The following is a 16,258-nucleotide window of genomic DNA, read 5'->3' on the forward strand; positions in this document are numbered from 1 at the left end:
GTTTGTCTCACAGAAGTCGCATTCATTTCTCTTGATATTTGTCTATGTGTAGAGAAAATAGCTAAAGGCCGGCTTTGGTTAAGACTGATATAGAACTGGTTGAACAATGCCAACATTGCATAGTTGTATGTTAGGGTTGTCTAAAGTTCACAACAGCTGGAGTTGTCTGATGTCTCCGAATATGTTGATCTCACGAGGTAATAAATTTTATAGCATTATACTTAGCATACTTAGAATGAAAAGTTAAATCATGCATGTATTCAGGAACTAAGTTCAAACTCATGCTATCAGTTTCTTTCTAAGTTGCGAACACTTTTTTTAGCAAATGTTGGGGAAACATTTGGTTATGCTTGATTTTCGTCTTTCTTACGCCTTTGGTCATCACGGTAATATATATTTTACCGTAATGCACTGACATTCAACTACAATATAAAGTAATTCTTCACAGATTCGTCGATGAAATTGCTAAATGTTGTCTGTGGCGCACACAGGCATTGTCCTAGTAGTTTTTAAATATTGTGTAAAATATTAATTTAGTCCTTGCGATTGAAACTATGTGCATGTCACTTTTAGATGTAGGTGTACCTAAAACCCACTCCGAATGCGCTCATGCATGTTACATACTATGTTACATGATAGAGGACTCTCATGCATAGATCGAACAGATGCTAGTGGATCAAGCTAGTAAATTTAACGGTTATAACAATTTTTATAATGTGGAAGCACGCTTAGAAAATTAGAAGTTATTCTTTTTGAAGATCACTATCAGTTTTTTTTTGGAGCAAAATCACTCTCAGGTATATAGGGTGATGAGCTGGCATGATCAGGTGGGCCTAACGTGACACAGCCCAGGGCCCAGGCCCAGTCAAAACAGGACCCAGCAGTTCGGCAGGTGCGTAAACGCTCTCGGAAGGCGGAAAGCGCCCTCTCTCCCTCTCCCCTCCTCTCCTCCGTGACCTCTCTCTCCATGGCCGCCAAGAGGAAGCTCCGCAGGTCGCCGCCGGCGAATGCGAAGGCGTAAGCCAAGGAAGAAGACGCGGAGGGGCTCTTCTCTTCGCGCTCCTTCGCCCGCCTCCAAGGTCCCTCCCCCCTCCCCCTCTCTGATTGGAGCCCTCGGGGAACTAGGAGCTCAACCCCCTAATGTCGTCCACGTCTTTTTTGAGAAAAAAGAATTCTGTACATATGATTTCCTGATTTTCAAAATGATGTTCGTAGTTTAAAGTAGTAGAAGTTTGACACAAGGCATGTCCAAAGCGTCACCCACCAAAGATGTGATATGGAGAGAGTAATAAATACTCCTATGTGGGAACATTGGTGCATTCTATTGAATTCCAGTTTAGATTAAGCCCAATTGCCGTCTTCAAATCGGAAATAGAAAATCCACTGTCTAGGTATGGTATTACCATTAATCTCATGTCTTGTAGGCCAACTGATCCAGTTTATTCATCAGGAATTAAAAAAAAACGACAGAAGAAAAAGTATTTTACAGTCACCTTTTTGTCCACTATACAAAACAATGACCAACAGACCCAGCTAGGGGCTGAAGGTCCAGTTAATTCAGAAGCACTCACCCACGACAGTGGAACATAGCGAATTCGGGGCTTGATTGCGAGTAATTTGGGCGAAGCTCAGATACACCTTAAGGGCCAATCAGGAACACTGGCGGCTAAGGTTCACCCCGATACAAGCAGAATAGTCTGGAAGTTTCTCGAACCTTGGCTTTATAGCCTTACAAATGGGATGAGAGCCAAAGATAAGGTAAAAACAGAGTGGTTAGCCACTGTAGTAGCCTTTGCCAGAAAGTTGAAGACATCTTCAACAGCATAAAGTACTTATTATCATCATATATAATCTCTGGAAAGGTAAAACTGTCTGAATCTTACTTATCATCATATGTTTCCTTAGGTTTCCATTTGGATATAGCATAAAGTACCCTCCCTTTCCATCCTTGTAGCAGCCAACCGCGATCTTCAACAACAAAGAATTCCTCATGAGAACGTAAGTTCTTCATTTGTAGTATTATCTTTAACATGGCTGGGTCGACAGGAAGCTGCTGGAACCCAGCCTTGAGGCACCTTGCTTGCCACTGCCTGTAACTTTCTGGCCTCTCAGTTCTTTCTGCACCTTCACATGCTATGATGTTAAGTGCATCCTGCCCAAATAGGATCTTCTCAATCAACTTTCTTGCTTTGTTATCCTGTCGAATATTTGCATCAAGCATGTCAAACATTGAAGAATAATGGAACATAACCTCTTTGAAGCGTTGTATGAAGAAGGGTGAACAGCTTAACCCATTCACGGTGCCCAAAATAAGAATCTTTGGGTTCATCCTCCTCATAGTTTTTAGCACCCTATCCCTACTATTTACGGCTTCGGTTTCATGACCGAGATTCTTCATCCGGAACATGCAGTTGATTATCAGAACTTCATCCTCGTCAATGTTAAGATCCTCAATTTTGATGGTCTCCCATCTTGAAGCTGCAATGCCCTGATACTGAAAAGGTACCTTGAACATGTTTGCATAATCAGCCAACCGCTTCCCTGTCTCCTCAATCATTTCGCAGGGGTGTAAACCTGGCTGGGGAACGTCTATACCTGTGATCCGAAGCTTAGGGGCTCCCTCTTCTTGCTGTGAAAACCTCTGAATCATTAATGGCCACTGAAGGCCGAAGCCGATACCGAAATCAACGATGTGCACCCTTGGTTGCCCTTGTGAAACATCAAGAATTGCTTGGCTGGCAAAGTAGTGTGACGTCCTGTCGAAAGGGCAGGATGCATGAAAATGGCTGCAAGCGTCTAACCAATCTGTGGTACTTGTTCGCCTCTCCATGAGGTTGCGATAAACTTGACTCCCGATCCCAGCCAAGCGTGCCGCGAGGCCATCCGCCATGTAAAATGCCAGTCTCTGAGTGCAATCACCATCTGCTGAGGAGTGCTGTCTTATCTTCTTCAGGAGTTCACTGGCCACCAGGTGGTCGTGTTCTGCCACAGCTTGTGCGCAATTGACGAGGAGAGTCCTGAGATCAACCAACTCTCTCCTCGGTTGCTTCCTCTGCCATAACTTCTGACGTCCTTTGCTCCGGCCTTTCATCGAGCTCTTGCTGCCTTCCTCTGCCATCCCTCTTTGTGATCTTGTTATTTGTTCGAAACTCTTCCGACCATAGCATAGCAGAATTCGGTCGAAATTTTCATTTCGAATTATTGCACAAGTGGTGAAGGCAAGATGTTTATTGCTCCTTCCTTCCAAGATATCCCAGTCACTTGGGTCTGCCACCTCAAAGATTGCATTTTCGCTCCTCTCTCCTACTTTCGCATTTGTAGTCAGTTTGGTAATAGAAAGTATGCCATTCTCTAAATATATCACCAGCTTATCAATACTTGGAGCAGCCACCGTCGCCTCCTCGACACCTCTCTGACGATGCAAGGCAGGGAAACCAGACCTAGAAGTCGGTCCAACACTTATAAATGGACGTTTTTGTAGAGAAAGACTCCTATTGCAGGTACATGGACTCAGCGGGTTTGTTAAGGGCTGTAACATGCTGTAACTGGAGTAGTCATTACAGAAGCTAGCGCTCCAGAGCCTCTTGTAACGGCTGGTCCAACTATTATGAGAGTTACCTGTTTCGTTGTTGCTATGCAATGACGGCCAGTTAGTAGCCGGCGGGTATACAGGCCCAAGGATGTCACGGAATGGTTTCTCGGCGGCCTGGAGAGCAGCCTCCTCTTGGCACACGCCGACCGGTGTCTCATCAATGTCCTCCATCAGCATCTGGCTTATGTAGTGAAGAGCATCGTTTGATCTGATCTGGCGGTGCTCAGGGCTACTACGCCCTGCGGCAATCTGAAATTGGTATTGTCCAAGGCTGCTATTAAAATTGCACAACCCGGGGCTGGTGGCTGCAGCATGCAGATATGTGCTTGCTCCAGTGGTTGTTGGCTGGGCCAGGAACAGCGGACTACTCAGGTCATAGCTGTCCACGGTGAGTTGCTGCTGGGAAGGGGAAGCGCTGTCCAGATCGTCAACGAGAGGTTCAATTGCCATTCTGGAAAACCTCTTCCTGTTTCCACTTCCAATGGAGGATTCTCCTGGCCGAACTGAACAAGACGCATGCGATTTTTCTTTTAACCACAGCAAATGAATCAGGTTGTTGCCTGCACACACACACAAAAAAGAAGGAAATTTAAGCTTATTTATGTGGGATAATTTTTTTACTTCCCATTGCTCATCTGCTAGTCTGGAGTGATCCAGACTCCAACTGTTGGTGTCTGTCCTGCTCGGCGAGCACTTGTTATTTTCCCTCATCTTCAGCTTATGAATTTTTTGGCATGCCATACTGATGAAAAAGGAATTTTCGAGGGCATGCGGCAATGAGCATAACTATTTTACCTTGTTTGACCTAGAATGTTTAGCATCAATAACAGAAAAAGGACTCACCTCTGGTACTTGTTAAGGCAATTCTGAAATTGCGACGCCCCTAATAGCTTTGTTCCTTTTTATTTGCAGGAGGCTCCTCATCTGATCTGAGCAAGTAGCAAAAGCAGGGAAACACACATGTTGGTTATTAAGCAGCAGCAGCAGGATCAAATCAGAAGCTTGGAGAAGGAGGGATCTAGAGGAAGGGGTCTTGTTATTAAACTGAGTACTGAGCTGTGGTGTGGATGTAAACAAAGTGTTTTGTTCCCGAAACACAGCCGTGGTGATTGTGACAGAGGATGATCCAGATTGCAGCCGTCATCCTGTCGATTAGCCCTAGGCCCGGCCGCGCAACGGACAATATAATCAAAGTTTATTAGGAACGCTGGCCTTGGTTTCAGTCATTATCAAGGTTCCTAATTGAGCGATGCAGCTGTACCAATGTTCAAGGAGTGTAAACACCTCTGAATTTTGTTTACAACATCGACAGCAGTGTTAGTCATCATGTCATGAAAATGCACATCCAGATGCAGTCTATACTGCTAGAAAGAAAAGAGACACAATGTGGTGAAAATTCTGAGGTCACTCAAATAAAAAGGAGGCGCATTATTCAAAGGATTTTTGTTCTTTTCTCCTTCCACTTGATAGTTGATATATATGACAATTTTTGTTGAATTTTCTAATACTTGTCATTAAAATAAACCCTTTTTCTGTTACTATTTTCACTATATTTTGATATTTGTTTCTTGGTATCACTATAGTGTATAGATATTCTCTTGGCGCCGTATATGATAAAGTAATCTGATTTCGTGCTCTGAACAAAATAAAAACCGTTTACCCTGATGAAAATGACAGAAATGGGCAGACAATGGTTACCATAGTGAAAAGCATCATATTTTTGTACGAGTCACCAACAATTTGTAACTTGTTCCTGAAAAAAAGAACAATTGTAACTTGTTCACCCAATATATAAGTAACATCTTATTGGAAATGGCTAGAAATCAGTCAGCTGAATTTTTCATTTGTGGTCAGTCGATTTCTCAACCGTTGGATGCGAAATCAAAGGCCCACGATGCTTCTTCAACCTCCAGCTCCCCTTGAGCCGCTAGTCACCACCGGCCGAACCGCCGCCCCGGCCATCCCTCTAGGCCCGTTGTGCTGAGCTTTTTCTCCGGCGAATCCCCACGCCACCGCCCCACCAAAGTTGGATCAGTCGACTGAAGTGTAGCTATTCTGCATCTTGTTCATCTGATTTCATTTAGGGGGCACCTTTTCCTGACAGAAGGGACACCTTGTTCATCTGATGAAAGTGGGCCTGATTAAAAACATATGAGGGTCTTATTTTTCTTGGATGAATTCTGGGCTTGATAAGGTGGGCCTCGAGTGACACAGGCCAGGCCTAGTTAAAACACGACTCAGTAGTACGGAAACGCTCTCGGAAGGCGGAAAAAGGTCTTTCTGGTTCTCTAGACCCCTCCCCTCCTCTCCTCCTCCGCGACCTCTCTCGAAGCTCGCTGTACTGTCATGATTGAAGATGAATATATCGGAAGTTTTCTCGTAAAAAAACAAGTGTAACTTTTTCCTGCAATGAAAAAAAAACACAATTGTAACTTGTTCGCCCAATATATAATTCACATCTTGTCCAGCTGATTTCATTTTGGGGGTCACTTTTTCCTTTTGGACAGCAGGGACATCTTGTTCATCCGACGAAAGTGGGTCCGATTTATTTATTATTATTATTATTGAGAAAACCGATTTATTTTATTTTTTTCTTGGATGAATTCTGGGCTTCACAAGGTGGGCCTAAGGTGACACAGCTCAGGCCCAGCTAAAACACGGCTCAGTAGTACGTAAACGCTCTCGGAACGCGGAAAAACATCTCCCCGGTTCCCTCTTCGGTCCGCGACCTCTCCATGGCCGCCAATCTCGGGAAGTCGCCGGCGGCGCCGAAGGCGAAGGTGAAGGAGAAGGACGCGGAGGGGCTCTTCTCCTCGCGCTTCCTTTGCCGACCTCTGTGCCCGCCTCCACCCCACCCTCTGTGCCCACCTCCAAGGTCCCTCCCTTGCTCTTTGATTCCCCGTACTGGTTTCGTAGTCGCCTCGGGGAACCTCATTTCGCTCAGCCACGTATGGAGAAGTTTCATTGTCTTGTGTCGTCAGCTGCAGGCTTGTGAAGGCGGCGACTGGCATGGCACCGGCAAGACGCTCGGCTCGCGTACCTTGCGCCGATCGCCCAGCAGCGCCACGTCCGGAGCACTGCATCCTGGCGCTCGCTCGCCGCCACGGCCAGGAGGGCCGGCCGGCGCTGGCTAGGCGGGTAGCACGCCCGGTGAGTTGGCCGCCATGACGTCCGTCGTGTGCTCTCTGCTGTCGCACACAACATGCTTGTTAAAATGCCTGAAGGTGGGAAGGTCAATACGGGGATGTGGTTGTTTGCAATGAAAATGGGGCTCAAAGCGGACGTCCAGACTTGTCCGCGGACATATAAAAGATCAGATTTACCCATTGTGGTTGTAGATGCTCTTAGTTCTTCTTCTTCTTCTTCTTCTTCTTCTTCTTCAGCCGGTTAAAGGAGTTGCTGTGTTGTGGCTGCACCTCCACGTACATACATACAGATACAGAGGCTGTCGCGTGAGCAGGGCAATGGTGCGTTGGCTGGGCTTTGCGCGCGCGTGAACACCAACCAACTTGTCTGGCGAATATACAGTCAGCATACGTATTTTATTATCGTGGATGACGACAAGGACACCGTGTGTATATGGCTGGAGCTCTGCATTGTTAACTGTTAAGGGAGGGGCGTCTCGCACTGCTTCCTTCCTGCTTGTTCCCAGTAGCTAGAAAGAAGCACGGGAGAAGGTGGGTCAACGGTCGGTCGATCGAGGACTCCTCGTCTCCGGCCTCGATCCGCTCTACTGGACTGGCGCCTCCTATCCAGACTCTGGATTCATCCCTTGCTGGTGAGTGGTGACCAAACCATTAATTGTTCCCAGATTCATCATCCTCTTTCTCTTCTGTTCTTTTGAGAGAAAAAGGCTCTAATCCAAGTACTGTATCTCCTTCTTATCACTCCAGTCTTCTGTTTAATTGGCGGAGAACTATTGCGAACCTAATTGTTTCTTTTCCAGACTAAACGGATTTCAAGAATTCAGAGGCTTTATATTAGCAGACAGTTAATGGAAGGAGTCCTACTTGCAGGCATGGTGCCAGCGGTGCTTTGTTTTCTGTGCAGCACGTTTTGGTAAAATTAAACTGCAGCGTGGCCGGAGACGATGGCGGCGGCACATAAGTTGGTCGTGGAGGTCACAAGTGCTCAGGGCCTGATGCCCAAGGATGGGCAAGGCTCTTCGAGCGCCTATGTCGAGCTCTGCTTCGACGGCCAGCGGTTCCGCACCGCCACCAAGGGGAAGGATCTGAACCCAGTGTGGAACGAGCGCTTCTACTTCGACGTCTCCGACCCATCGCTTCTTCCCGAGCTAGCTCTTGATGCATATGTAGTACACAGCAGAGTCAAAGAATCCGAGGTCGTTGACCTTGGCAAGGTCAGAGTTGCCGGGGCCTCATTCCTGCCCTTCGCTGATGCCGCCGTGGTGCCATATGTGCTGAAGAAGCGCCGGCTGCTGTCGCATGTGAAAGGCACATTGGCCCTCAAAGTATACATCACCGATGACACCTCCATCACGGCTTCTAATAACCTCGAAAGCATATTACGAAATCAAAGTTCAACACCGCACAGCATACCGCTGCTGCATTTGAAAGAAATCACAAATAATTTCTCCGATGAGCGAGTGCTTGGCCGAGGTGGTTTTGGTGTGGTATATAGGGTAAGACATTGCCTGCCGTCATGTATATCTTTTGCCTCACACTTACCTTTCGGATATATGCAACTATGGTTGATCCACTAAGGGACATCCATCTATTACTAATAGGAGATCATCTTTAATTAACCAGGGTGTGCTGCAAAATGGGGAAATGATTGCTGTGAAAAAGATGATGCCATCATTATTGCCAGGCCCACAGAAGCAGTTTGAGAATGAAGTTTATCATCTTATGAAGCTCAAGCACCCCAATATAGTGCGATGTATAGGCTATCGTTATGAAATACAAAATGCGTGTGTAGAGTTCAATGGGAAATACGTTTTTGCTGAGCAGACGGAAAGGTTACTTTGCTTGGAGTATCTTCACAAGAGAAGCCTTGATATGTATCTATCAGGTACGTCATTCAATATGGGTTGTTCTTTCTCTGTTTCATCTGTATTTAAGACCATAGTTTGTGAACTTGGAGCATAGATCGAGTTAAAGGTATTTGTCAGAAAGCTCTTCTTTTGCTTACAAATGAGAATGCAGATGAATCTTCTGGACTTGACTGGAGCACACGCTACAAAATAATTAAGGGGATTTCATATGGTTTATGTCACCTCCATGAGCAGAATGATAAGCCCATTTTACACTTGGACCTAAAACCTGCCAACATATTGCTCGATGACAGTATGGAGCCGAAAATTACAGACTTCGGTCTGTCAAGATTGCTTGATCAAGAACAAACTATTTGCACTTCGTCTCGTGATGGAACATTGTGAGTTAATGCCACTTCTTAATTTATTATTATTTTCGAGAATGATTCATTACCTTTTTGTTGTCATAAGATGTGTTTTCATAACACTTCAAATTTCTGCTCATGTTTTGATTCAGCGGTTACATGGCACCAGAATTTTTACATGGAGGTACTATTACACCAAAGTCGGACATATTCAGTTTGGGTGTGATAATTATGGAGATAGTAACAGGACACAGGGACTACCCAGATGTTACTCGAACATCTTCAGATGACTTTATTGAGCTTGTAAGAAAATTTTGTTTCACATTTTATGATAGAGGTTCTTTTTCAACGGGGCAATACCTCTGAGCATGAGCATTTTAAACTTTTTTTTCTGATTTCACAGGCACTTAAAAAATGGAGAAATATGTTAGGGTGGGCACCAGGGTATAGATCTCTCGAAATAGAATTGCAGCAAGTAAAAACATGCATTCAAGTAGGTCTAAACTGCGTGAACCCTGAGCGCTCGGAAAGGCCTACAATAACGGAAATTATCAATATGCTTCAAGGACCAAAAATTATTGATTGCAGCATTAGCCATGCGACGACATTACCCATATGTTCCAGAAGTGCTGATTCAGTGGTATCGATTGGTCAGTATTAAGTTTGTAAAAAAAAATGGAATAGTCCATAACTTGATTAATTTGTTTGTATATATTGTTGTTAATGTGTTCATTCATGCTTTCTTCAGATTCTGATGTGCTGAAAAGTTTAGCATGGAGGAGGTTTTTCCTTAAAAAGAAGAAATATATGCTTAAAAGTCTGCCAAAGCTAAGTCGGCAGGAGCTTGAAGTAGTATGTGAAAGTTTTAGCAACGTTATAGGCTCAACTCCGGGGACTTTGGTCTACAAAGGAACAATGAAGGATGGGCCTGAGGTTTCGGTTATATCAGTATGTGTCTTGGAATGTCATTGGACTAGCCAGCATGAACTCCTTTACCAGAACAAGGTAGCCCTCTAAAGTTACACAGGAAAAACTCTATTTATCTTAATTTATCAAGAAATTAAATGAGATGAATCTTGTAGGTTGTTGATCTGGCAAGGCTGAACCATGAGAACATAGCAAAGTTTCTGGGGTATTGCAGAGAAAAGGACCTGTTTTCGAGGATGGTAGTCTTTGAATATGCATCAAATGGAACACTATACGAGCATTTACACCGTAAGGCAGCCTCTTTTGTGCTTACGTGCAACTCAATTACTGCATTTTACAATGGATCTTATGTTGATATCAAAAATTTCATGTAGATGGGGAGGCATCCCAATTATGTTGGCTTAGGCGAATGAAAATAGCCATCGGCATCGCTCAAGGTTTAAGGTATTTGCACACGGAGTTGCAGCCTCCATTTCCTATATCAGGGCTGAACTCCAATTCAGTTTATGTTACAGAAGATTTTACTCCGAAGGTATGGCACGCGCACATGCTAGTATACCTGGATACTACTAATCTTTCTGACATGTCCTAGCCATATCTTTATTAACAACGACCTTAATTTTCTTCTGTTGTTGATTTTGTTTGCAGCTGGTTTATTTTGAATGCTGGGAAATCATGTTTTCAAAGCATGAGAAGGCGCTCGGCCAGTTAAATGACAAATCTGCTTTTCCATGCCTCAAACAAAACTATCCGTCTTTCCCAAGTCCGGACTCTGCAGAGGATGAAAATGCTGACATGCAAAGCAATATATTTGCTTTTGGAGTGATTTTACTAGAGATCATCAGTGGGCGGCTTCCTTACTGCAAGGACAAGGGCCATTTGGTTGACTGGGTGAGTCAATCTGTTTCTCTAAATCATTCTGACAGTGCAAGCCCTACAAAAAGATTACATAAACATATAATGGAATATGGAGTCAGTCTATCATTTCACTAGCTGAAGAAGTCATTTGCAGCCAACGTTTTGCACTGCTCATTCCGATTCTCTGCACACGTTTTTTCAGGCTAAAGAGTACCTCCAGCAGCCCGGGGAGATGTGGAAGCTGGTCGACCCCGAGCTGGCCAATGTCCGGACCAAGGACCTGGCGGTGATCTGCGGCGTGGTGAGATGGTGCATTGACCCTATCTTGTCGATGCGACCGATGATGCCGATCATTGCAGAAGCACTGGAGACCGGCATCGACCTGTCTGCGGCCGGCATCCTCAACGAGTCCTCCTCTCTGGCGTGCGCGGAGCTCGCTCTGTCGTTGTTCAACACGTTCAGACTTCAGTCCGGCTGTAGTAAATGCATATACGAAATCATTGAGACGGATCATCCCCCCGTCTGTTTGATTTGTGGTGGCACGCACCGCACTCGCATACGGTAAGCTGCAAGAAAAGCTCGAGCCTCGTGAGCCGCTCGAGATCGACTCATATTTTGCTCGAGTCGAGCTCGGCTAAAGGAAAAGAGCTGAGTACGAACACTTTATGTAGCTTGATCGAGAAACGAGCTGATCTTGAGCAAATGTTGTCTTGCTCGATTTTAGCTCAATATTTCGATATCATAATTTTAATACATATCAAAAAGAAATGGGATAATTTATTACCATATAATTACTCTGTCCCTAGCTTGAAAAATGTTTTTATATTATAGGATGAAGAGAGTAGATAGCAAAAAATATATTACCATATATCTTGTATCCGATTTTTCATCATTTTACCTAATAGCAAACATGGAAGCTTAACTAAATATGGAGAAACATTAGCCCAAATATGGTATGTTGTCAGCCATGTGTTAAATATCATGTTATTTGGCCAAAGTTTGAGAGCAGGAACACATTCGTTTTCTTCTTTTCCTACTTTATCCATGATCTCTTGCTATTAAGAAAAAGGCTTTCGCCCCGCTATATAGATATAGCAACCGCTCGATACAAAAAATAGTCCAATGCTGGGCAAACAGCACAAGCATGCCCAAAAGAAACAAAAGAGAAAGAAGAGAGAAAATAATGTCAACGGCATCGGATCGACGAAAACGATGATAACCCGAAACCGTTGCGCCCACCGGAGATGTACCACCTCGCACCAGGCACCTCGAACCTCCGCATACCAAGCAGCACCTTCAGGAAGGAACACGACGACGACAACGCTGCTGTCCTGGCAGGTCCTAGGGTTTCCCCCGGTACGTGGAGGGGCGTGGGGAAGGGGAAGACCCGGCGCCCTTCAAGAAGGAACGAAGGCGCCCACGGGCGTCACCGCGTCGGTGCCGGCAAGCCGGCACGGATTTCTCCCATCCGCCAAACGCCCACAATCCCGAACGGTCCGACGCGCTCCACCAGACAAGCCACCCACGAAACGTGCGCCACCACAGTCTCGCCATCATCACCGCCGCCTTACCATGGTCATCGAAGCGAGACCGACGAGGATGAGAGGGAGCAGCCGGGAACGAGGAGCGGCAGCGACAGCAGCCACGCCGGAGGAGACAACCTCCACCGCCATCGGCAGTCACCGACCGGACGTGACAAGGGTAGCGTACCAGGCCCTCGAGGCCCGCCGAGCCCAAAAGGGGCTCGTGAAGCACCCGTCGTCGAGCTGTAGTAGACGTGCCGCCGTCTCCACAACCCCCCGCACGAGCCGCGCCACCAGCGCCCCCGCCGGAGCCGTCGCATGCGAGACCGAGTCAGGCCGGCCCAGACCCAGATAGGGCCCAAAAGGCCCAGATCTGGGCCGGGAGGGCGCCGCCACCATCCACCGCGCCGGCCCGCCGCCAAGTGGCCGCGCCGCCGCCTCTAGGCCACCCGGAGCTGCGCCGCCTGGAGCAGCCGCCGCTGCCGGAATCACCATCGACCGAGGAGCACCACCGAGGGACGCCACCACCCGAGCCATGGCACCGCGCGCGGGGAAGGGAAGGCCGCCGCCGCCACCACCACCACGCACGCGCAAAGGGCCCGGTGGCGCAGGTCGGCGGCGGCGGGAAGAAGGGAAGGGGAGGGGGAGGCGCTGGGGGGCGGGAAGATGGGACCCCGGTCGCCTCGCTCGGGGAGGCGACGCGGGGGCGGGCCGGGAGGGGGGGGGAGGTGGGGCGCGCGCGGCCGGCGGCCGGAGGCGCGGGAGGGGAGGGAAGGGCGGCCCTTCATCTCATGGTGAAAAAGGTTAAATTATATAAAAAGTTGTGTTGTGGTCTGCCTTGTTTGAAAATTTATCTTAGATTATTAAAACAATATCATCTTATTTAGCTTGAATTTGGCTCGAGATCGTTACAAATTGAGCACGAGGCACTTTTTAAAGCCCGACCTTGAGCTTTGCTTGGTTTGAGCTTGGTCGAATCTTAGTATAAGTTGAGTTGAGCGTACTCCAACTCACTCGAACAGGACTCGTTTGCAACTCTTTCATACTACGAAGATTTTTTTAAAGATTTTTTTGGTACCTATCGTATACCTTTTTTTAGGGGTACATTTTGTATACTGCATGATATAATGTGTAGTATTAAGTTGACCAGATGGCTAATATGAAGTGGCTTAGATTTTGGTTCAAGGACAAATCTGTAGTTTAGCATTAGGGATAGATTTTCTCTTAGATTTCCGTCCGTTGGCCACCAGGAAGAACAGTTTAGATGTAGCATCCCCTTCCTGAAGCCACCTCATTCTCGAACGCTGTCGAGCAATCGTCCTCTCCAGCGAAGCCAGGCCGAGCATCAGTCTTACTCAATCTGATCGACACCAGGGCTTTATCAATCCTAGTCAGCGTTGGCGTCTCACGCTCATTGCTCCAAGTGTATTGTCGCCCATGGAGGAACAACTCTTTGAGCTCATTGCGATCCACAAAGTTCCTGAACATCAGCAGCTTGGAGGAGGAGGGAGAGGAAGGGGGTGTTGTTATTAAACTGACTACTGAGCTGTGGTGTCGATGTAAACCAAGTGTTTTGTTCCCAGCAACAGCCATGGTAAGTCGATTAGCCCCAGGCATCAGACATATAATGAAAGGTTTATTAGGAACGCTGGCCTTGGTTTAAGTCATTATCAAGGTTCCTAATTGAGCAATACAGTTGTACCAATGTTCAAGGAGTGTAGACACCTCTGAATTTTGTTTACAACATGGACATCAGTGTTAACCAGATGTAAAAAAAAAAGAGGGAATACTTGTCGGGGGAATGGATGTATCTAGATGTATTTTAGTTCTAGATACATGCATTTTTATGCATCTCTACGACAAGTATTTTCGGACGGAGGGGGTACTATAGAAAGAAAAGAGAACACAATCTGTTAAAAATTCTGACGTCACTCACTAAAAAAAAGGAGGTGCACTATTCAAAGTTTCTTCTTCTTTTTTCCTTGCGCTTATAATAGATATATGGTTTTGGTTGAATTTTTTTAGTACTCATTAAAATAAACCCTCTTTCTGTTACTATTTCCACTATATTTTGATATTGGTTTCATGGCGTCATGTGAAGCTTGGCATCGCTATAGTGCATAGATACTCTCTCGGCGCCGTGTATGGTAAAAGTAATCTGAGCCTGTGCTCATCTCTATCTCTACTACTATTAAACAAGCAAACATATTCTTCACTATGCCCACCCGGTTAAACGTACACAGGCCAAACAAGACAAATTACCATCCCCAGAATCAGGCATCTAACCGTCCACATAAAAGTCAGACCTCCCCTGTGTACGTTTAGCGATTTACATGAGCGGACAAAACTCTGCCATCGATCAAACAGTTGCACCTCCCCCGAAAAAAAACAGTTCCACCCTTTGCGTTCGCGTCCAATCAACTACAGAAAATTAGCCACAATTAATGGGAATTAACACGTCTGCCTCACAATAAATGTCTAAACTTACGGGAATCAGCTCGATCTACCAGCCTTTGCCCACCCGGACGTACGTCGCAGCCGCCCAGCCTGTCCTGCGCCATCGCCGCCATGCGTAGCGGACGACGCCCGCGACGACGCGCTTCTCGCCAATGCAGGTGCAGACTATCCTCTTGTGCGCAATACGTGGCCAGTTCCATCCCAATTAATCTCGATGTCTTCTTTGATGTCGCCGTTTAGATGCACACTACAGTCAGACGTCGGTGCCGCCAAGCCACTGTTGTGCCCTCGCCGCCCAGCCACTGTTGGCCATCGCCGCCTTCCACAGGCGCCGACATCGGCGCCGACGAACTCCTCAGGCAACGCACCTGCCTGCACCAAAGGAACATGGTATAATTTTACAGGATATTCAATTGGGTTAATGTGATAGGGGCGATCAGTTCCTGATTTTAAAGGAAATTCTATTTAACATATATGTGCATACTTCATTGCTTCCCTAATCCCTGTCAAATTTGCATCTTTATAACAATGCTCTTCACTCAAATTTGCATATTTACAATAGTGTGATGATGAATGTATCAATTTTGTACAAACCATAATAGATCTACCTCCTATGACTTGAACATGAATTTTAACAGTGCATCAAACTGAAGCCCTCCATCATATTGTTTTAATAGTATAGTGCTCGAATCTGTATGACTGAATGAATAAAACCCAGTAAGTATGATCTATTTGTAACTTGGTCCAATAGAGTGGAGAAGAAAACCCAGTCCAAGAATATGCATTTTCCTGTACACAAATTTGGTCATCTTCTATTATCAAATTTGCATATCAGATGGCTGCAGGATAAGTATTGCATGATAAACAACAATATGAAACAAAACATATAGGCTCGGAAACAGTTTGGATTTTACAAGAGAAGATCTACTAAAGTAAATTCAGGTATCATCAACGGCGGAGCTAGGATTTGGGAACGGGGTAGTCCTCCTCCAAAATTAAGTCGTTTCTATTAAAGAGACGCTCTGATGTATCACCGTTGTCTAACTGATGCATTCAAAAAATAATTGGTAAATTCAGAAATTATGTAGTAAGTACTTGATCATTTTGGCCAAACCAAATCCAAGACTATCATGAAGTAAACCTGTCAATTACTTGTTCTGTACAATGCTCAAAAGCTTCGGGTTGATGTATATGGCAGGCAGGTATGCCTCCCCATTCCCATCTTTGTGTTTATTTCAGAGTCCCAAAAATTTAGGATCGAACAAATTCCCTGACTCTTAGATGGTCTTCAATATCCATTTCTTGTAAGCCTGCAAACACACTTCTGATATAACCGGGGTTCCGGGACAACAAGAAATATATCTAAAAGGTTGTGCTACATCATGAATACCACTTGTGTAGCTGTCGTAAGTAGTACTGAAGATGCCAGAGATGTTTATGGACTTCTAATAAAGCAAGTTATTCCAAGAAAAGGAATTTTTGAGGTGATAAGCTCTTTTAGCCAACCACCGTCCTCTATATGACAGCATAGCATCATCATTAT

At 45.7% G+C, this 16,258-nt stretch overlaps 1 protein-coding gene across 2 annotated transcripts; it reads left to right on the forward strand.

Annotated features, from left to right (window-relative positions):
* Window positions 1-6,276: 6,276 nt before the first annotated feature.
* Window positions 6,277-11,526, forward strand: LOC123179956 (uncharacterized). Of its 2 annotated transcripts, none has more exons than XM_044591870.1 (12): window positions 6,277-6,467; window positions 6,574-7,370; window positions 7,539-8,234; window positions 8,362-8,623; window positions 8,758-8,986; window positions 9,103-9,253; window positions 9,354-9,600; window positions 9,699-9,955; window positions 10,033-10,165; window positions 10,252-10,409; window positions 10,526-10,768; window positions 10,938-11,526. In XM_044591870.1, the coding sequence occupies exons 3-12, from the start codon at window positions 7,683-7,685 to the stop codon at window positions 11,298-11,300; spliced, it is 2,595 nt and encodes an 864-aa protein (XP_044447805.1). In that variant the 5' UTR covers window positions 6,277-6,467; window positions 6,574-7,370; window positions 7,539-7,682; the 3' UTR covers window positions 11,301-11,526. The 2 variants fall into 2 exon arrangements, with proteins under 2 accessions (XP_044447805.1, XP_044447804.1); XM_044591869.1 differs by having other exon boundaries at window positions 6,580-7,370.
* Window positions 11,527-16,258: the final 4,732 nt, after the last annotated feature.

Source organism: Triticum aestivum, chromosome 1D (genome assembly GCF_018294505.1).
Source record: "Triticum aestivum cultivar Chinese Spring chromosome 1D, IWGSC CS RefSeq v2.1, whole genome shotgun sequence".
NCBI lineage: Eukaryota > Viridiplantae > Streptophyta > Magnoliopsida > Poales > Poaceae > Triticum > Triticum aestivum.

Coding starts and splice junctions, on each gene's coding strand:
- LOC123179956 (XM_044591870.1), top strand. CDS start 7,683: ATGGCGGCGGCACATAAGTTGGTCGTGGAGGTCACAAGTGCTCAGGGC. Junction 8,987..9,102: donor TCGTCTCGTGATGGAACATT/GTGAGTTAATGC, acceptor GTTTTGATTCAG/CGGTTACATGGCACCAGAAT. Junction 10,410..10,525: donor CAGAAGATTTTACTCCGAAG/GTATGGCACGCG, acceptor TTTTGTTTGCAG/CTGGTTTATTTTGAATGCTG.